The 18611-nt window shown below is 32.6% G+C and overlaps 2 protein-coding genes across 2 annotated transcripts; one reads left to right on the forward strand and one right to left on the reverse strand.

Annotated features, from left to right (window-relative positions):
* Window positions 8571-9152, reverse strand: LOC108661588. The gene has a single exon (XM_018119026.1). It carries the CDS (start codon window positions 9150-9152, stop codon window positions 8571-8573), a length of 582 nt encoding a protein of 193 aa, XP_017974515.1.
* LOC18601705 (receptor-like protein kinase FERONIA) lies at window positions 11907-13850 on the forward strand. Its single transcript, XM_018119574.1, has one exon. The coding sequence runs from the start codon at window positions 12101-12103 to the stop codon at window positions 13652-13654; it is 1554 nt and encodes a 517-aa protein (XP_017975063.1). The 5' UTR covers window positions 11907-12100; the 3' UTR covers window positions 13655-13850.

The raw sequence follows: 18611 nt of genomic DNA on the forward strand, positions 1-18611 counted from the left end.
AAATAATAATAAATATATGAACAATGTAATAAATCACCTTAAGTTATTAAACATATTGCATGAATAACGAACCAACTAAATTAATAAACGTGTTCATACAGATAACATCATTTTATCCTATCATAGCATGCCATGTTTATCTTGTTAATGGGGCGAGAATTCTAATTATGGGATTTTCTCGAAGAGCTGGTAGAGACGAGTTCTTCCTAGGTGAGGAAAACTTCGAGATTTCACCAAAGCATTGGGATGGTCTACGAACGATTTTCCAATAAATGATTGTCGACCCCATTGTTTAAAATTGAACAAATCATAACATCATTTTACGATTGCATCATGTGCATCTGTGAAACTGAATAAAAGAGTCAATCAGTTAATTTAATAAAGAATTAGTTAATAAGCAAGGGTTAAGGAAATACAGGAATAAAATCAAAGGTAGGCTACAATAGGATAACTTAAGATTAAATGGTACCGTTCGTGATACGGGCACCACGAAGGTGCTAACGCTTCTCCATGTGTAACCGCACTCCTAAGCCCATCTTCAAAAATCGTAGGCCAGTTCTCTACTTTCGACGGACTTAAAATTAATTTAAGATTTCGTTGATTAGAACCAAGTTAATGGGTGACCAATCGCACCTAGAAAAGACAATTGGTGGCGACTCCTAATGTGTTTTTTCCTTATATCTAGCGGTCGGGTTCCCGGACCCACACGTTACAACATTAGTAAAATGACATCCAAAAGTTATGAGACAAATTGGAAAAACACCATAGCTTGAAAGTTTAAATATGAAAAGTTATTATTTCAAAGATTATGTTTTATGGAATATAGTTGTTCTTTCATAGGATGATTATTCAAACAATACCTTTATCTAAAAGAGATGTCTTACAAAATGTAAAGATGTCTTTTAGACAAAATGGTGCCTTAATGAAAGGGTTGTGTCCTTGAAGAAGAGACATTTGCAAGCCTATATAAAGGGCTTGTTGCCAACCATTTTGACACATCAAATAAAAAACAAAACAATAGCAGAAAAATCAAGAGCAAGAAAAGTATTGTGTTCTATTAAGATAAACACTTAAGTTCCCATCAACTACAAAAGTGTCCAAATTTCTTATAATTTATTACAGAAAGTAGGTTTTAAAGTCGAACAACTTTACAAATCCTCGGGTATATCTAGCAGTCTACTCTCGTAAAGTGCAAGATAAAGTTAGACATTAACTTCATTGTATCCCTAAGGCTATTCGCATTATTTCCCTTTACATACTGAGTGGTGGGGGTGAAATAAGTCTTAAAGATAGTGTCTATTGAAAGGCTCACCTTGAAGTCAATTTTTTTAGTTCATTAAATTCCATCTAATCCCCATTTGCACCAACAGTTTGCAAATTTGTGAATGAATTTTTGCAAGGATGGATTCACTCATCATACATCAACCAAACACTCATAGTACTTATATTGAAGACTAACCAACCAAAAAAGGTTAGTCAATTTCATCCTGTAAGCCTACGTATCATTCTATACAAAATTCCCTCAAAGATTTTCACCAGCAGATTGAAAGCCATTCTTCCCTGTATTATCTCAAAAAATTAAAAAGCCTTTGTGCCGAGTTGGTTAATCTTTGATAATATTATTGTAGCACGTGAAATCATCCATTTTTTACACCACAAAAGACAAGAAAAGGTAGGCAACTTTGCGCTAAAATTAGACATGAGTAAGGCCTAAGACAAAGTGGAATGGAGTTATGTAACAGGGACAATGAGGAAGATGGGTTTGAATGGGAGATTTGGAGATGCATGTCCTTGGTAACCTATTTTGTTATAGTCAACGGTGTGCTAGGAAGCAAATATATACCCTCTAGAGGATTACGCCAAGGTGCCCACTATCTCCTTTTCTCTTTGTTATAAGCTTTGTTTAGATTTTGGATATGGCTAACCTTGCAAAGAGTATTTCTTGCATGAAACTGTATCGCCGAGGGCCAAATATTACTCACCTTTTGTTCGTAGATAATAGTATGGTTTTTGGTAAGACAAGGCATTGAGAAGTATGGGCAATGAAGAATTTGTTCGAAATGAATGAATTAGCCTCCAGACAAATGATAAATTTTGAGAAAATCACTACTCTTCAATAGGAATACTATGAGAGAAGATAGAGAAATGGTGGGGCAATTGTTGGGAATAAACAATGACCAATGGGGTGGGATGTATCTAAGAATGCCGTTAATTGCAAGAGGTTCCAAAAAGTAGATATTTAGCTATGTGAAAAAGCATGTTATGAAAAGACTCTTAAATTGGAAAAATAATTTGTTATTTCTAGCGGGAAGGGAGATTCTTATCAAATTAGTAGCCCAAGCAATTTCAACCTTTGCTATGAGTTGTTTCAAATTGCCAGATTCTCTTTATCAAGAAATTAATTTTAGTATCTCGCGCTTTTAATGGAGTGGTAATAGTAAAGACTAGAAAATACACTGAAAGAAGTGGAATAACATGTTCTTCAAAGTTCTTGAGAGGGATGGGATTCAGAGGCATAAAATCCTTTAATTTAGCAATGCTTGCTAAACAAGGATGGCGACTACAGATGCAAGAACCCACTCTTGCTTATAAAGTACCTAAAGCAAGATATTTTCCCAGTAATGACTTCATGGGTGCTCTAATGTCTAATCCAAGCATTTTATGGAAAAATGTAAATGAGGGTCAACAAGTCTTCAGAATGGGTTTAATTTGGTGTGTGGGAGATGGAAGAAAAATCAAGGTAAAAAGGGATAATTGGCTCCCATATGACTCGCCTCAACAAATTATGGTGCGCGACAACTCTGTTGATGATGAAATGCAAGTATGCGAGTTAATCAATGAAGATTCCATGACATGGAATGTGAAGAAAATAAATGATTTGTTTCATCCATATGAGAGTGGGTTAATTCAATCAATACCTCTAAGTTATAGAAACCTGGTGACAAACAAATCTGGTTTTCTTGCAAATATGGACAATATTAAGTGTAATCGGGCTATATAGTAGTTCATTCCCCTCTAATGTATGTTGAGGCAGTTGGCTCAAATAGTGATAACACATTGAGCTTCTAGAAGCAAATGTGGAACCCAAGTATCCTAAGAAAAATTATATTGTTCTTGTGAAAAGTTGTTAATGGGATACTACCAACCCGTGAGGCGTTAATCCAAAAAAAAGTGAGTCTCGATGTAAACTGTCCCTCTTGTGGCTTTGAATTAGAGACTACATGCCACTCCTTTTGCTGTTGCCCCTTGGCACGTGTTATGTGGATGGCCTCAAAATAGGGCTTCAGACAAATAATGGTGAACTTTGGCACTTTCATTGATAGGCTACTTCATTTAATTTAAGATAATGGAGAAAGTGGACATGGGTCTAATGGGCCTTATGGAAAGCATGAAACATGTTGGGTTTTAAAGACCCAAGACTTAAGCCTTTGCAGGTGCTAGAATTAGGTAGAAATATTATTGGGCACTGTAGAGAGGCCAATCAAGTACGAAGTAGTATGATGTCTCGGTCTTATAAAAGTTCATAATGGTCTAGACCTAGCCGGAGCAAGTTGAATGTAGATGTTGTGACTTTTGAGATAGTTGGCAAAAAAAGAACTGTTATCGAGTTTGTGGTAAGAAATTCATTGGGTGTACCAACATTATCTAGTGCAAGAAATATGAAGGCTGAGAACACAGTTGAGGAAACAGAATTGTTGTCGCTAGCCTTGGCCTTAAGATGTTGCCAAATTAAGGGAGCTACAATAGACAAGATTGAAATGGATAATCAAATAGTGGTTGGTTGGATTAAAGGGGAAAAAGCTTTGGGTAGGATGGGGAACATTATTGAAAACTGCCTAGATTTAATAAGGATTGTTAGGTGTGATAGCATAAAATACTGTTCAAGGGAGTGCAATAGCGTAGCCCATGAGAAAGCAAAGGAAGCAAAAAGGATGGGCAAAAAAGCAAAAATCTAGCATACTGCATTTGAATTAGCTAGTAATATCCAATATGTTATTCTTAAAGATATTAATCCCTCTAGTTGATTATATTACAGATTTAGGTAGTTGTCTTGATGATTATATGAAGGTAGGGGTACTTTTTTGGCTTTACTCATGGTTTTTATTGTAAGTTGAATCTCTAGATTTATGTGTGAATATTAGAACACTAAAAGCATCAATTACTTATTACGTACCTATTTGATTCATAGAGGTACCCATTGTGTGCAACGAAAAAATAAAGTATTCCTAGTTAAGGTTAGCTATTCCTCTTCGCACTTCTCTATTATTTGTGGTGGCTCTCAAAGGGCAAATACCATTAGGTTAGAAGGGAAGAGGAGACCTAACCACATATATATAATAAACAAAATCCTAGTACAAATCTCCCCATGAAAGGTGTATTGGGTTAGGGCCCATACAACCGCCAAACCACATTGATCCAATTAGACAAGCAAAGCCCATCATTAACTGATCACTTTAATATTAATTGGGCCTCATGCTTAGTCTCACAATAGGACTAAATTATCAATCTGTTTTATTAAACCAAAATTACCAATTAATAAAAGCCCACATAATAGAAAATTCTAACATTCTCCCACTTAGGGAATATTAATTGGAGTTTATTTTGACTTTAAGAAAACACTTTAGAAAACAAAACTCCAGAATGAGTGACTTAATTTTGATGTGGCCATAATTTAAAAATATTTTGCCTTAGAGACAATGTTTTAATGATCTTGTCCAACAGAAACGTCTAATGTTGAATTATGGTAGCCATTATGCCACTTATTGACGTAAAACCAATCTGTAGTTTCAAGTACCAGTGATCTTATTGACAGTGGATCTCATTGTGGTAGTGTAGCAAGAAAAGAGCACCTAAATGTGATATCAATGTGTTATTTTCATTGTCAGTCCTCTTGTTGAATTCTTTAAACTTGGTGAGAAATCTATTCGGCACTAACATGCCTGTAGGTCTCCCACTTACCCTCGAGGTTTCTTGCTGGTATCATTCATGAGACGTACTAGTAAAATCACTCTTGAGATAGACACCAATCTCAAGATTTCATAAAGCATATATGCAAAATAACAATTAGACGTACATATACAAATAATACAAAATAATAACATGAATTTTCAATCAACGATGATCATCAATAAATATAAAATCAAACATCTCTTGGATGTCTTTAGACATAGAAAAGGTTTCAACACAACTAAATGTAAACCATAATGTGAGAGTTATATAAATAACATACTCCCACTAACCAAGTACATCAAAAGACCCTAAAATACCCATGCTTTCAACATGTCTACTAAAAATTGTAGGTCTTTAACCCCTTAGTCAAAGGATCAACCAACATGTTATCACTGTCAATGTACTCAACAACAATGTCACCATATTTAACAAAATCCCTAACCTTTAGATATTTTATCTCCAAATGTTTAGACCCACTAGTGCTTTTGTTGTTCTTAGTGAACAACATAATAGACCTATTATCTCAATAAATTTTAAGAGGTCTAAAGATGGAATCAACAGCACATAGCCCAGAAATAAGATTTTTAAGCCAAATAACCTGTGTGGCAGCCCCATAACAAGCAACAAACTCAGCTTGCATAGTAGAGAAAGCTAAGAGCGTTTGCTTAACACTCTTTCAAAAAACAACTCCTCCAATTAACATAAAAATATACCCTAAGGTGGACTTCATGTCATCTTGACAACTACCGAAGTCAGAATTTGTGTAACCAACAATCTCAAGGTTCTCCACCTTTTTATACATCAACATATAATCTTTGGTCTTTTGTAAGTATCTCATCACTTTCTTAGTAGTAACCCAATGATTTAAACCAAGATTACTAAGATGCCTACTTAGAATCCCCATTGCAAAAGCTATGTTTAGACTAGTGTAAACTTGTGCATACATAAGGCTTCCAACTGCACTAGAATAGGATATTCCTTTCATAGATTCTTTCTCCAAGCCATTTTTTGGACATTAACTAAGCTTAAATTTATCGTCTTTCACAATAGGTGCATCCTTAGCCTTACAATTCTACATGTTGAATCTGCGGAGCACACGCTCAATGTATGCCTTCTAGGAAAGCCTTAATAAAATTTGGAACCTGTCGTTGCATATCTTAATCCCAAGTACAAATAAGGCATCACTAAGATCTTTCATGTCGAAAGTCTTGGACAATGACTGCTTAGTTTCATGAAACAATCCAACATCATTACTAGCTAGCAAGATATCATCCACATATAGCACAAGAAAAATGAACTTACTCCCATTAATCTCAAGGTATAGGCACTGATCAACCTTATTTTCCTCAAAACCCATGGAAGTAACTATCTCATCAAACTTTAAATACCATTGTCTAAAAGCTTGCTTCATAAATGGACTTCTTAAGTCTACATATCAAATTTTCACTCCCTAATTCATGAAATCCTTAAAGTTAAACCATATAAACCTCATCTTCAAGGTTGCCATTCAAGAAGATTGCCTTCACATCCATTTGATGAAGTTCTAAATCAAAATATGGCTACTAAGGCCAAATGATCCTAAAAGAATCCTTGGAAGACACTGGTGAAAAGGTCTCATCATAATCCACTCCCTCTCTTTGAGTAAACCTCTTTGCCACCAATCTAGCCTTAAACCTCTAAAGTTTTCCCTTAGAATCTTTCTTGGTCTTATACACTCATTTGCAACCAATTGGCCTACATCCCTTTGGAAGTTCAATTAGCTCTCAAACACCATTTTGAGCCATAAAACTCATCTCATCTTTCATTGCATCCATCCACATAATAGACTGGGGACTATAAATGGCATCACTAAAAGTCATGGATCCACCACATGATTGATATCATAATCACTCTCTCCAAGAAAAACCATGTAAACATTAAGAATAGCAAACTTCCTTTGCCTAGAAGATCTCCTTAAGGGCACCTAAACTTCATTTTCCTGAATAGGATAAACATCAATAGGAGGACAATTTACATCATGTGTAAAGTTGGCAAAGGTACTACACTACCCCGTGAAGTTGGCAAAGGAATGGTTACATGTCTAATAGGCTCACTATTAGTAACAACTTCAATCATAGCCTTATTAGCAACATCAAACACTAAAAATTTTACCACTTGTGATTCTACAACTTTAGTTCCATGTGTAAAGCAAAAAAACCTATATTCTTTAGAATGGTCTAGGTAACCTATGAATTAGCAACGAGTGATTCTGGGTTCAGTCTTTCTTTAGGAAGGATTATAAATTCTAACTTCTGCAAGACATCCCCACCTGAAAATGGTTCAATATGGGTTTCTTACCAGTCCACAACTCAAAAGGTGTTGTAGGAACAAACTTACTAGGCACTCTTTTAAGAATATACAAAGTAGTTTTAATGGCTTCACCCTAAAAAGACTCGGGAAGGTTAGTCCTACTCATCATACTTCTCATCATTTCCTTAAGAGTGCGATTTTGTCTTTTGGCCACACCATTTTATTCAAGACTGCCAAGCTTGGTATATTGGGCAATAATTCCACACTTTTGTAAGTATTTGGCAAATGGTCACATGTGCTGTCCAATTGTACCACGTTTGCCATAATACTCACCCCTCGATTAGACCTAACAATTTTGATAACTTTCCCTAATTGTTTCTTTACCTCAGTTTTGAAAATTTTGAATTTTTCATAAACATTAGATTTTTCATCTATTAAGTAAAGATAACCATAATGAGAAAAGTCATTAATGAAGGTAACAAAATACTTGTTACCAAGTAAGGTAGGTGTAAGAGGTCCACTAATATCAATGTGCACAATTTTCAAAAAATCCTTGCTACGAGTTGCCTCTTTTTTCTTAGTTTTTGTCATTTTACCTTTTATGCAATCTACAAAGTGTCTAACTTTTCAAAATCAAGATTAGGCAAAATGCTATCTTTTATTAATCTCCCAACTCTCTCATTAGAAATGTGATCAAATCTTTTATGCCACAGTAAGGAAGAGTTTTCTTTAATAAAAGATCTTTTAGACACAATGTTTTCAACATTCATGCAACTATATTCATTATTAGGGACTGAGCATAATCCATAAAAATTATCAACTAGCTTAAACTCTCTAATGACCTTAGAATTTAAAAGCAAGTCAACTTTTCCATCACCAATGCCAAAATAATAACCAATTTTATCCATAATAGAAACTGAAATCAAATTTAGCCTAGATGTCAGTACATGAAAAACATTTTCCAAAACAAGTTCAAAACCATACTCTAAATTTAAACCTATGGTTCCTACATGACTAACATTTACTTTGGCATTGTTTCCAACTTTAAGCTTGGCCTTTCTCTCACTTGGCTTCCGTTTGCTTTTGAACCCCTGTAGTGTAACAGCAACATGAACAGTTGCACCATTATCAAGCCACCACAAATTTGGTGGTGCACTAACAAAATAGGATTCAAAACAAACTAGAGCTAGTGACTTACCTTGTTGTTTATTCTTTTTCTCTAACTAGGACTTATATTTAGGGTACTCATGTTTCATGTGACTTTTCTTCTTGCGGGAAAAGCACTTAACCTCTTTCCTTCTGACAGTTGTAAGACCTCCTACCCCTTTAGTCTAGCCATTACCATGCCCTTTATTGTCCTGCTTAGGAGCATTTTTAGGTTTCTTAAAATTCTTTTGGTAGTAAGGTTTTGAATTTGTGGTAAGTAAGGCACTCTCACTCTTTTCTTTCTTGAGTTTTTCTTTCTCAAAGACACACTTAGAAATAAGGTCATTAACACTCCAAACCTCATTCACATCATTATAGGTAGTTTTGATTTGAGTAAACTCAATAGGTAAGGAATTAAGGGCATGATGGACAATAAACTTGTTAGGAAGGGTGATGTCATGGGAAGCCGATTTAGTTTGAATGTGGACCATTTTCATGATAAAATCCCTGACCCCTCCAACACTATCATACTTCATACTCTTAAGCTCACTCATAAGGTTCCCAACCTTAAACTTACTAGATTTTTGGTATCTTTCACCTACCGCTTTATAAAGTTCCTTAGCAATTTCAGTCTTTTGCAACCCACTTGATAGATGCTCAAAAACAGATCCCTTAAGGGCTTGCATACACATGTGATATGCTCTATCCCATTTAACAAAGAATTCTTTTTCCTCAATAGTGCTCTTGTCAGTAAGGGCAGTAAGCATATTAACATGCAAGGCTATATATTTCACTCATAACCAAAATAAAAGACAAATCTTCTTCCATCTCTTAAAGTTAAACCCATTAAGAGTATCAATAGTAGCTTGATTATTATTCACAATAAATATCACTGTTCAAAATAAGAAATACAACTATTAGTTAATTGGGCAATAACGAAATAATTAGCAATAGTCCAAAATGTGCTAAAAGAAAATAATCGAAAAGTCCAAGTGCATCATCACAGACTTCCCTTTGGGTAGAGAATATGACATGCTAATAGGTACTCTTCACATAAAGCTAATATGAGAATATTCTAGTTTTCAAAAAGCCTATCCCCTTTAAGCAGACAGACCATCTAAATTGATATAGTCTCAACCATGGTGCTTCATATCCCACTCTAAATTGCCCTACATAATAACCACCTTTGGGCGAGTGATTCTTTAAAGCAATTTAAAAAATCATCCTGTAACCTTTTGCTTAAGAAAATAATCCATTAATTTTAGTAAATGAGCCATTTTGGTAGCCAAACACTTACATCAATTAATGACAAAAAGAATTCTTAAACCAGGAATTAATTATTTGCCTAAATTTCTTAATTTGCATACTCAACCCAATGTATGCAATGGATCGTTCTTACTGAGATACTAAGCTTGGGTGTATATCATTTGAACCCAAATAGTATTTGTTGCAATAAAACTTAAGGTCTTTACTTTTTTTTTAATAAATACAATATATTCTCTAAATTATGTATATAATTTCAACCCGAGAGTATACAAATTTAAAGACTAATCTAAGGAGAGTACATATAGCCATTCAACTCAAACATATGCACATTATTTTTCTATCATATTCATTCTAGAAATATCTCATCAAAAATATTCAAAATAATTAATTAAATGTACAAAAAATAAATAAATATTGAACGTGCATTAAAAATTCAAAGAAAAAAGTACAACATGTAAAGTTAGGCAAGTGGAGATGAACTGACAAAAATTATTTCGAAAATCATGGGCCTAATGGGCCCCACGTGCCTCACACTCCACGCTTGAGAGTAGGCTTCACTGCCCAACATAATTTTTTATTTCTTCAACTTCTAATTGGGTTAAATCCTACCCAATTGGGTCAAATCCGACCAATTTGGGTCTTTATCCTTATTTCTCTCTAATTCTTAGCTTTACAAGTATTTTTGATGAAATTAACCCTTTTAAATCTTAATTAAGACTTTGTTCTATAATGCCCATGCATTAAAACTCATAAAAAAACTACAAACCAAGATCAATTAATTAAGAAAATTAATTTTGAAAACCCATTCTTAACCATATTAAGTTTTCTTCAAAATTGGTTGCAATACACTTATATGTTATATAATTAAACTTAGATATTAATTCTATAACATATGTAAGTTGATTTTAAGAGTCCAATTTAAATTAAAACATATAAGATATTAGTGATTAATCAAGAACTAGATTTTGAGTTTTATGTTCAAACCCATAGCTTATTATTTAATTCTTATCTCTATGGTACAAGTTAAGAGAAGAGGTTTATACAAAATTAATCTATGTATTGTGAGGAATAAAGTCCTAACCTTATGTCCAGAAACAATAACAGAAAAATAGAATTTTTACGATAAACAAAAAATAAGTATGCCCCAGCAAGCAATTTTACAAAATAAATTCATTAAATTCTTAAATTCTGTTGGGTTCTAATTTCACACTAGTTGCTCTGATACCATATGTAAGTTGAATCTCTAAATCTAAGTGTAAATATTAGAACACCAAAAGCATCATTCATAGAGGTACCCATTGTTCGTAGTGAAAAAACAGAGTATTCCTGGTTAAGGCTAGATCTTCCTTTTGGCACTTTTTTATTATTTGTGGTGACTCTCAATGGGCAAATACCGTTAGGTTTGAAAGGAAGAGGGTATCTAGTCACATATATATATAATAAACAAAACTCTAGTACAAGCCTATCCATTAAAAGCGTACTGGACTAAGGCTTACACAACCATCAAACCACATTAATCAAATTAGACGTACAAAGCTTATTATTAACTGATCACTTTAATAAAAATTAGACTCTCATGTTTCACCTCACAATAAGACTAAACTATCAATCTGTTTTATTAAATCAAAATTACTAATTAATAAAAGGCCACATAATAGAAAATACTAACATTTATCCCACAAGATTTTTACATGGGAAAGTTTTTAATGAGGTCCTTGTATCATGTATAGGGATGGGAGTTGGTTATCAACATAAGAGGCAAAACCGTGTGCAACTGTAGCGTCAAGTGGGAACTGAGGACATGATTTGAAAAAGCTTGCAAGGATTTAGACTATTGGATTTGGAACTATATGTCTCCACTGTCTGTGTCAGCCACTTGATTGCTCCCACATTTCTTTCATGACGACACCTCTCCCACTAGACGAGAATGGACTCATTCATAGCCACCTCATGAAAGCATTTAATTTGTGAAATCTTTGCTCCGGCAGCGTGATTTTCACTAGTTTTCTCCATAATTACTTATTTGAAGATATGATCCAAAAATAAACTGTGTCTAGACGCCTACTTATTTTCTTATGTCAATAATTCATCAGAGAATATCACAAAATTATAGTGCTGTAACCAAGTTTCTTCAGCCTCACAATTTTCTGTTGAAAATTATTATAAAAACTAATTTGCTATATCACTTTTTTGTTTGACTTTTATTTTGCATATTAATTATTCTGGTTTGGCCATTAACATTTCTTATTTATGGAACTCTTGACATTTTCTGGAGGGAAAGAGAAAGGAAGAGAAGGTCGCATGAAATTTTCTGAAAGGTTTCCCTGGTCCTGACAATTCGTCACCGCCTGTCACGGTTGTCTTCCTTATCACTCTCTCTGATAGTTAACAAAAGAATCTTTTCGTCTTAAATTTCGATTCCCGGAGCGATCTCTCTCTAGTAAACGCCATGAAAAACTTCCCCAAAAGATACGTTTCTTTACAGAAAAACCTTCCAATCCTAGCCCTTTTTCACTTCACCTTTCTACACAGCCGAACCATCTCCTCCGATGATGGCTGGCCAAAGCCTTACACGCCTCATGACAACATTTCTCTTGATTGTGGCTCCACGGGCAACAACACTGATCTTGCTGGCCGGTCCTGGCTTGCTGATAGCACCATTTATTTAGATCGGTCAAATAAGGTATCAGTAATCTCAAGTTCTCCAACAAAGGGAGACTCCATACCTTACAGAACAGCTCGCCTGTCTCGATCTCAATTCAGCTACTCGTTTACAGTCACACCAGGACCAAAATTCATTCGCCTTCACTTTTATCCAACTTCATACCAAGAATTCAATCGCTCAAAGGCCTCTTTTGATGTCCATATTGGTCGTTACACCCTCCTAAGAAACTACAGCGCTGCCCTCACAGCTGATGATCTTAAATCTGAGGTCTTTTCTAGAGAATTTTGCATAAATGTTGATGACCAAAAGCTGAACATATTGTTCACTCCAAATACTCGTATGCCAGATTCTTATGCTTTTATCAACGGAATCGAAATCGTTTCCATGCCCAACAATCTTTATTACTCTGCAGAAGATGATTCAGGGTTCAATTTTGTAAATCAGGTGAACCCGTACCACATCTTGAAGAACCAGGCTCTTGAGACGGTATATCGACTAAATATTGGCGGAAGCTCCATTTCACCTGCACAAGATACGGGTATGTATAGGAGTTGGTCTGAGGATGATGAATATTTGACTAATGGTGAACGCAGTGTTCTTCCTGTTAACCTTAGAGTGAACCCCAGTTTCAGTGTGATACCAAATTACAGTTCCCCAGTCTCAGTCTATAGAACGGCCAGGACTATGGGGACCAACAAAACTGTAAACGAGAACTATAGACTCACTTGGGAATTTAGAGTTGATTCTGGCTTCACTTACTTTGTCAGGTTACACTTTTGTGAATTTCAGGTAGAAATAACAGAGCCTGGTGACAGGGTGTTTCAGATTTACATAGACAATATTGTGGCTGAACCTCAAGCGGATGTAATTTCTTGGGCTGGTGGAAGAGGGGTGCCAGTCTACAGAGATTACGCTGTGATGATTGGTAGAGCAGGAACCGAAAAGAAAAGAAATCTATCTATTGCACTTCACCCTGCCCCAGCTTGGAGGACCAAATATTCTGATGCTATCTTGAATGGGGTTGAAATTTTCAAATTGAGCAACGATGGCAATCTTGCAGGACCCAACCCTGACAGAATTCCTATCAGGCCGCCTGACAACTCTCTTTCACCAACAACAATGCCACAGAATAAGCGCACAACAATATTTCCCATTGTTATTGGTGTTTTCTCTGGCTATGCTGCACTTTCTCTTCTATGTTTCTTGATTTTCCGCCCGAAATCGAGAGTTGAAGGCTCCGGGTCCAGCGAAGGATCTTCATCGCGGTACCCATTTGGATCTTCATTACGGTGCCCATATTCTTACAAGGATTACTATTCATTGGATGGTAGCGGTTAAGTGTACAGTAGGGTTGGTAAACATTCCAAAAATACACGTTGTCCAGATAAGTCGAGGTGGGATCTCTGATAAAGTGCTTGCTCAGTTTTAGTAGTCTAGTTTGTTACTATTTTACCATTTTATTAACTGTTTGAGTCAACTAAATTTGTGTTTCACTTTATATTTTATAAAACGTTATTAGCACAATTTTCTAATATATTAAATTTAAATATTATATAATTTTCATCATTTCTAAGCTTGAAAATGAGTTCAATGGTTAGTTTTTGATTTTTAGTTTTAGCAAACAAAGTAAGTAACTTGATATATCTTCCGTGTTTTTGTTTTTTAAAATTTAACCTTAATGTGAATTTGCTATTATATAGTATATATTATAATTTGTCTATTGATTTATTAGATTGGAATGTGATTTTGCTATTACGTAGTATGTATCATATTTTGTTCATTAATTTATTAAATTGAATTGAGCATACAAATATATATAACTATATATGATCTCTTTATACTGGTATTGGAATATGATTTGCTCATTACATGATTTATTTGTTTTAAATTTCAGATATGAATATGCTCTATATATGTAACTCTATCTTTAATATTATGAGATTTTGCATAAGACATTTTGAATTGAACATATGAAATTGATTTTGATAATATTTGACTTTATTTTGTATCTATTTTGTAACAAGTGAAAAATACTATATTTTGGTTAATTTGAAAATACATTTTATTTTCGAATTCATGCCTTTTGTGGCTGAGCAAAATAATGAGTTACTAATAAAAAATCATGTATTTCATCTATTCTTTGAAGTGAATGCGACATAATTTAAAAATTATAGTCATAGATGTGAAAAAGATCGTCATAATTATTGTAATTGTGATGGTTACACTAATCACTATTCTAATAACAATAATACTTTTACTTATAAGAAGTGGATGAATATTTTTAACCCATCAAGAAAAAATGAATATTTTAACCCACCAAGAGTTGATAAATACCTTTAACTAACCAATAGTGGATGAATAGTGAAGAGATATAAGAAATAGACAAAATGGACAAAATAAAAGTAATATAGAAAATGCTTGTTATCGATGTGATATGAAAGGTCATTGGTCACGTATTAATTGTACGTCAAAACATATTAAATTTTACCAAGCATTAATGAAAGCTAAACAAAGTAAATATATATATATATATATATATATATATATATATATATATATATATATATATATATANCAAACCAATCATCTACTTACTTAATTAATTAAAAAGAATGAGATCAATAATGTTAATTTCCACCTAAAACCATGTTATTCAACCTACCATATCTAGCTTTCGCACTAATTCAAATTAATTAGCATATAATATTGTATAATATTTTATATATGTATATATATATATAATATATATATATATATTATATATATATTCATCTAGTTGAATCCAAGATTAATGATTTAAATATATGTCTAGCAGACAATGCTACAACGCACACTATATTTAAAGACAAAATATATTTTTCCACTTGACAATGAAAGAAGCTAATGTCAATACAATATTCGGTAGTACAAGATTAATTGAAATCTCCAGAATAGCTAATATTTTACTACCCGAAGGAACAAAGTTTATAATAAAGGATGTACTATTTTTAGCTAAGTCTTAAAGAAATTTATTAAGTTTTAAAGATATTCGTCTGAATGGATATCATATTGAGACAACAAATGAAAGAGACATTTAATATCTCTATATTACATCTAATATCTTAAGTAAGAAGTGTATATAAAAAAAATTTACTTGCTTTGTCCTCTAGATTGTATTACACAAAAATTAGAATGATTGAAATTTAAGCTTTAGCAAACCAAAAGTTGGCTAATGATTTTAATATTTTGCATGATCGATTGGACCATCTTGGATTAATAATGATGCAAAAAATTATTGAAAATACATATGGTCATCCATTGAAAAATCAAAAGATTTCTCAATCTAATGTATTCGTATGTGCTGCTTGCTCTTAAGGAAAATTAATTATAAGGCCATCACTAACTAAAGTTGGGACTGAATCTTCTACATTTTTCAATGTATTTGGAGTGATATATGTGGATTCATACATCCACCTTATGGATCATTTAGATATTTTATGGTTTTAATCGATGTATTGACTAGATGGTCACATGTGTGCTTATTATCAACTTGCAATTTGGGATTTGCAAGATTACTCGCTCAAATTATTCATTTGTAAGCATATTTTCTTGATTATGCAATCAAGATTAGTTCTATTGACAATGCTGGTGAATTTACATATCAAGCCTTTAGTGAATATTGCATATTAGTTAGAATAACTATTGAATAGCCTATTGCTTATATTCATACAGAAAATGCTTTAGCAAATAGTTTATTAAACATTTTCAACTAATTGCAAGGCTATTGCTTATGAAAACTAAACTCTCAATTTTTGACTGAGGACATGCCATTTTGCATGTAGTAGCACTTGTACACATCATGCCAACGAGTTATCATAAATTTTCCATTATGCAATTAGTTGATGGTCAGGAAGCAATATTTCCAATCTAAAAATTTTTGGATGTGCAATATATGTGTCAATTGCACTACCATAATGCACAAAAATGGTCCTTAAAAGAGGTTAAGAATATATGTTAGATACAAATCTCCATTATAATTAAATATCTAAAACTATTAGCAAGAGATTTATTCACAATAAGGTTTATCGATTATCATTTTGATGAAACAGTTTTTTCAACATTAAGAGGAGAAAATAAGCAATTGAAAAAAGAAATTTCTTGGAATGCATTATCATTATCTAGTTTTGATCCTCGCACAAATCAGTGTTGAATTAAATTCAAAAGATAATTCATTCGTAAAATATAACAAATCAGTTGCTAAATGTATTTATTGATCTAAAGAGAATAACTAAATCTCATATACTTGTTGCAAAAGCACTTATCAGAATTGATATCCCTATAAGACAAGGCATGCAAGAAGTGTGGGAAGAAACATGTGGCTTATCAACCAAGAAGGAAATTTTAACAATATTATATGAGGATAATATAGCTTGCATAGCCCAGTTAAAGGAATGATACATTAAAGGCTATATAACAAAACATATTTTGTCCAAATTTTTCTTTACTCATGATATTCGAGAAATAGGTGATATTAGTGTTTAACAAATTCGTTCAAGTGACAATCTAGCATATTTATTCACCAAAGCCTTTCCTACAACATTTGAAATGTTGGTACAAAATATTGAAATGAGCTATTGTAAAGATCTTAAAAAATGCAATTATCAAGGGAAGTAGAATTCATACTGTACTATTTTCCTTCATCAAGATTTTCTCACTAGATTTTTCTTAGTAAAATTTTTGATTAGGCAGTATTTCAAAATGTATTCTCGAAAAGAATTATGTACTATTTTTCCTTCACTCAGATTTTTTCCCATAAAGCTTTTTTGTAATAAAGTTTTAACGAGGTATATTCTTAATATAATGGACATTCAAGGGGGACTGTTATGAATATAAGTGTGAATGTCAATTATGTTATAGCCCAAGAAGTTCAGACCAAGTCAAACAACACAACAAGTCAAACACAATCAGTATAATTTAATTTGAGCCCTTAAATTTGATTATGTCTATCAAAATTTGGATATAGATTAAATTGAATTAAGATTGAGATTTAAGGAATTACTTGCATATAAATAGATTTCTCACTTTATCTGTAAATACGTAAAGGAAGATCTTTTTTACTTTACTAATACTTATCTCTCATAGTTATTCTTTCAATTTATATTTCATAACAAATTTTTAATTTTTTAATTTTAAAAATGAAATTTTAAAAAAAAGATATTGTTGTTTTTCTTCTTTTTGCTTTTCCAAATTTTATTTAAATTTTTAATTTCAAAAATAAAAATTTAAGAAAAGATAGGTTTTTTAATTTTTTTTCTTTTTTTTCTCATTTTTTAATTTTTTTATAATTTAATTTCAAAAATATTTTTCAAAAAAATCAAAATTAAAATAATTGGGTATTTTTTATTAAATGCATGTGCATCTTTATTGACTTTTTTTGCCATATCACCTGTGGTAATCAAATGTGCTTTTGCACAACGAAAACAAATAATTTTACTATTATTTGAATACAAGCTTTGAAAAAAATTAATTTTAATTATTTTGTGTCAATTTCAATTTATGTTCAGCTAAGCTAAGGCCATCATGTGTTAAAGCGCTCTCTTTTGCTTGTTTCTTCTTAATGTTGGATTTTAACAACGCTCAAACAGTCTCACGTGTACTTCAATAGTTTGTATCCAGTAAAACCTCAATACATTAATACTTAATAAATTAATATTTGATTAAATAATATTTTTGGTCAGTCTCGACTTAGAATCAACGTGATAAATTAATAATTCGTTAAATTTATAAGATAATACATTTTAAAAAAACATATAGGTCCCACTTGATATATAAATTAATAATTTTTTATACATTAAAATTATATATATACATGACTCAATTAATAGGCCTTTGTAAAATATGACTTCAATGTTGCTTGTTTCTTCTTGAAATTGATGTCTCTTTGGACTTTATCTCTAACTTTTCCTAGTGCATTAAAAAGCTTTATAGTGTAGTGTTCTCCTATTACAAAAGAAATTATGCAATGTGATTGTGCATCTTGATTGTATTTTATATTATCGCGTGGCTCACTCGTAAGTTAAACTTTTATGACACTCATTGTTGTAATTACTTTTGGGTGCAATTTGGATTTTTTATATTTGTAGATACTTGATTTTGATTAATACCTATTCTCTAAAGAATTATGTTACAACATAATGTTGTATAGAGAACAATTAGAACAAGTGAAGTGCTACTTCACGCAAAATAACTAGAACAAGTGAAGTGTTACTTCACGCTAAACAACTAGAACAAGTGAAGTACTACTTAAAGCAGAACA

The sequence above is a fragment of the Theobroma cacao genome, chromosome 4, assembly GCF_000208745.1.
Source record: "Theobroma cacao cultivar B97-61/B2 chromosome 4, Criollo_cocoa_genome_V2, whole genome shotgun sequence".
Classification (NCBI taxonomy): Eukaryota; Viridiplantae; Streptophyta; class Magnoliopsida; order Malvales; family Malvaceae; genus Theobroma; species Theobroma cacao.

Bases quoted from the DNA above. Each gene is read 5' to 3' on its own strand.
- LOC108661588 (XM_018119026.1), bottom strand. From the start codon at position 9,152: ATGCTTACTGCCCTTACTGACAAGAGCACTATTGAGGAAAAAGAATTC.
- LOC18601705 (XM_018119574.1), top strand. From the start codon at position 12,101: ATGAAAAACTTCCCCAAAAGATACGTTTCTTTACAGAAAAACCTTCCA.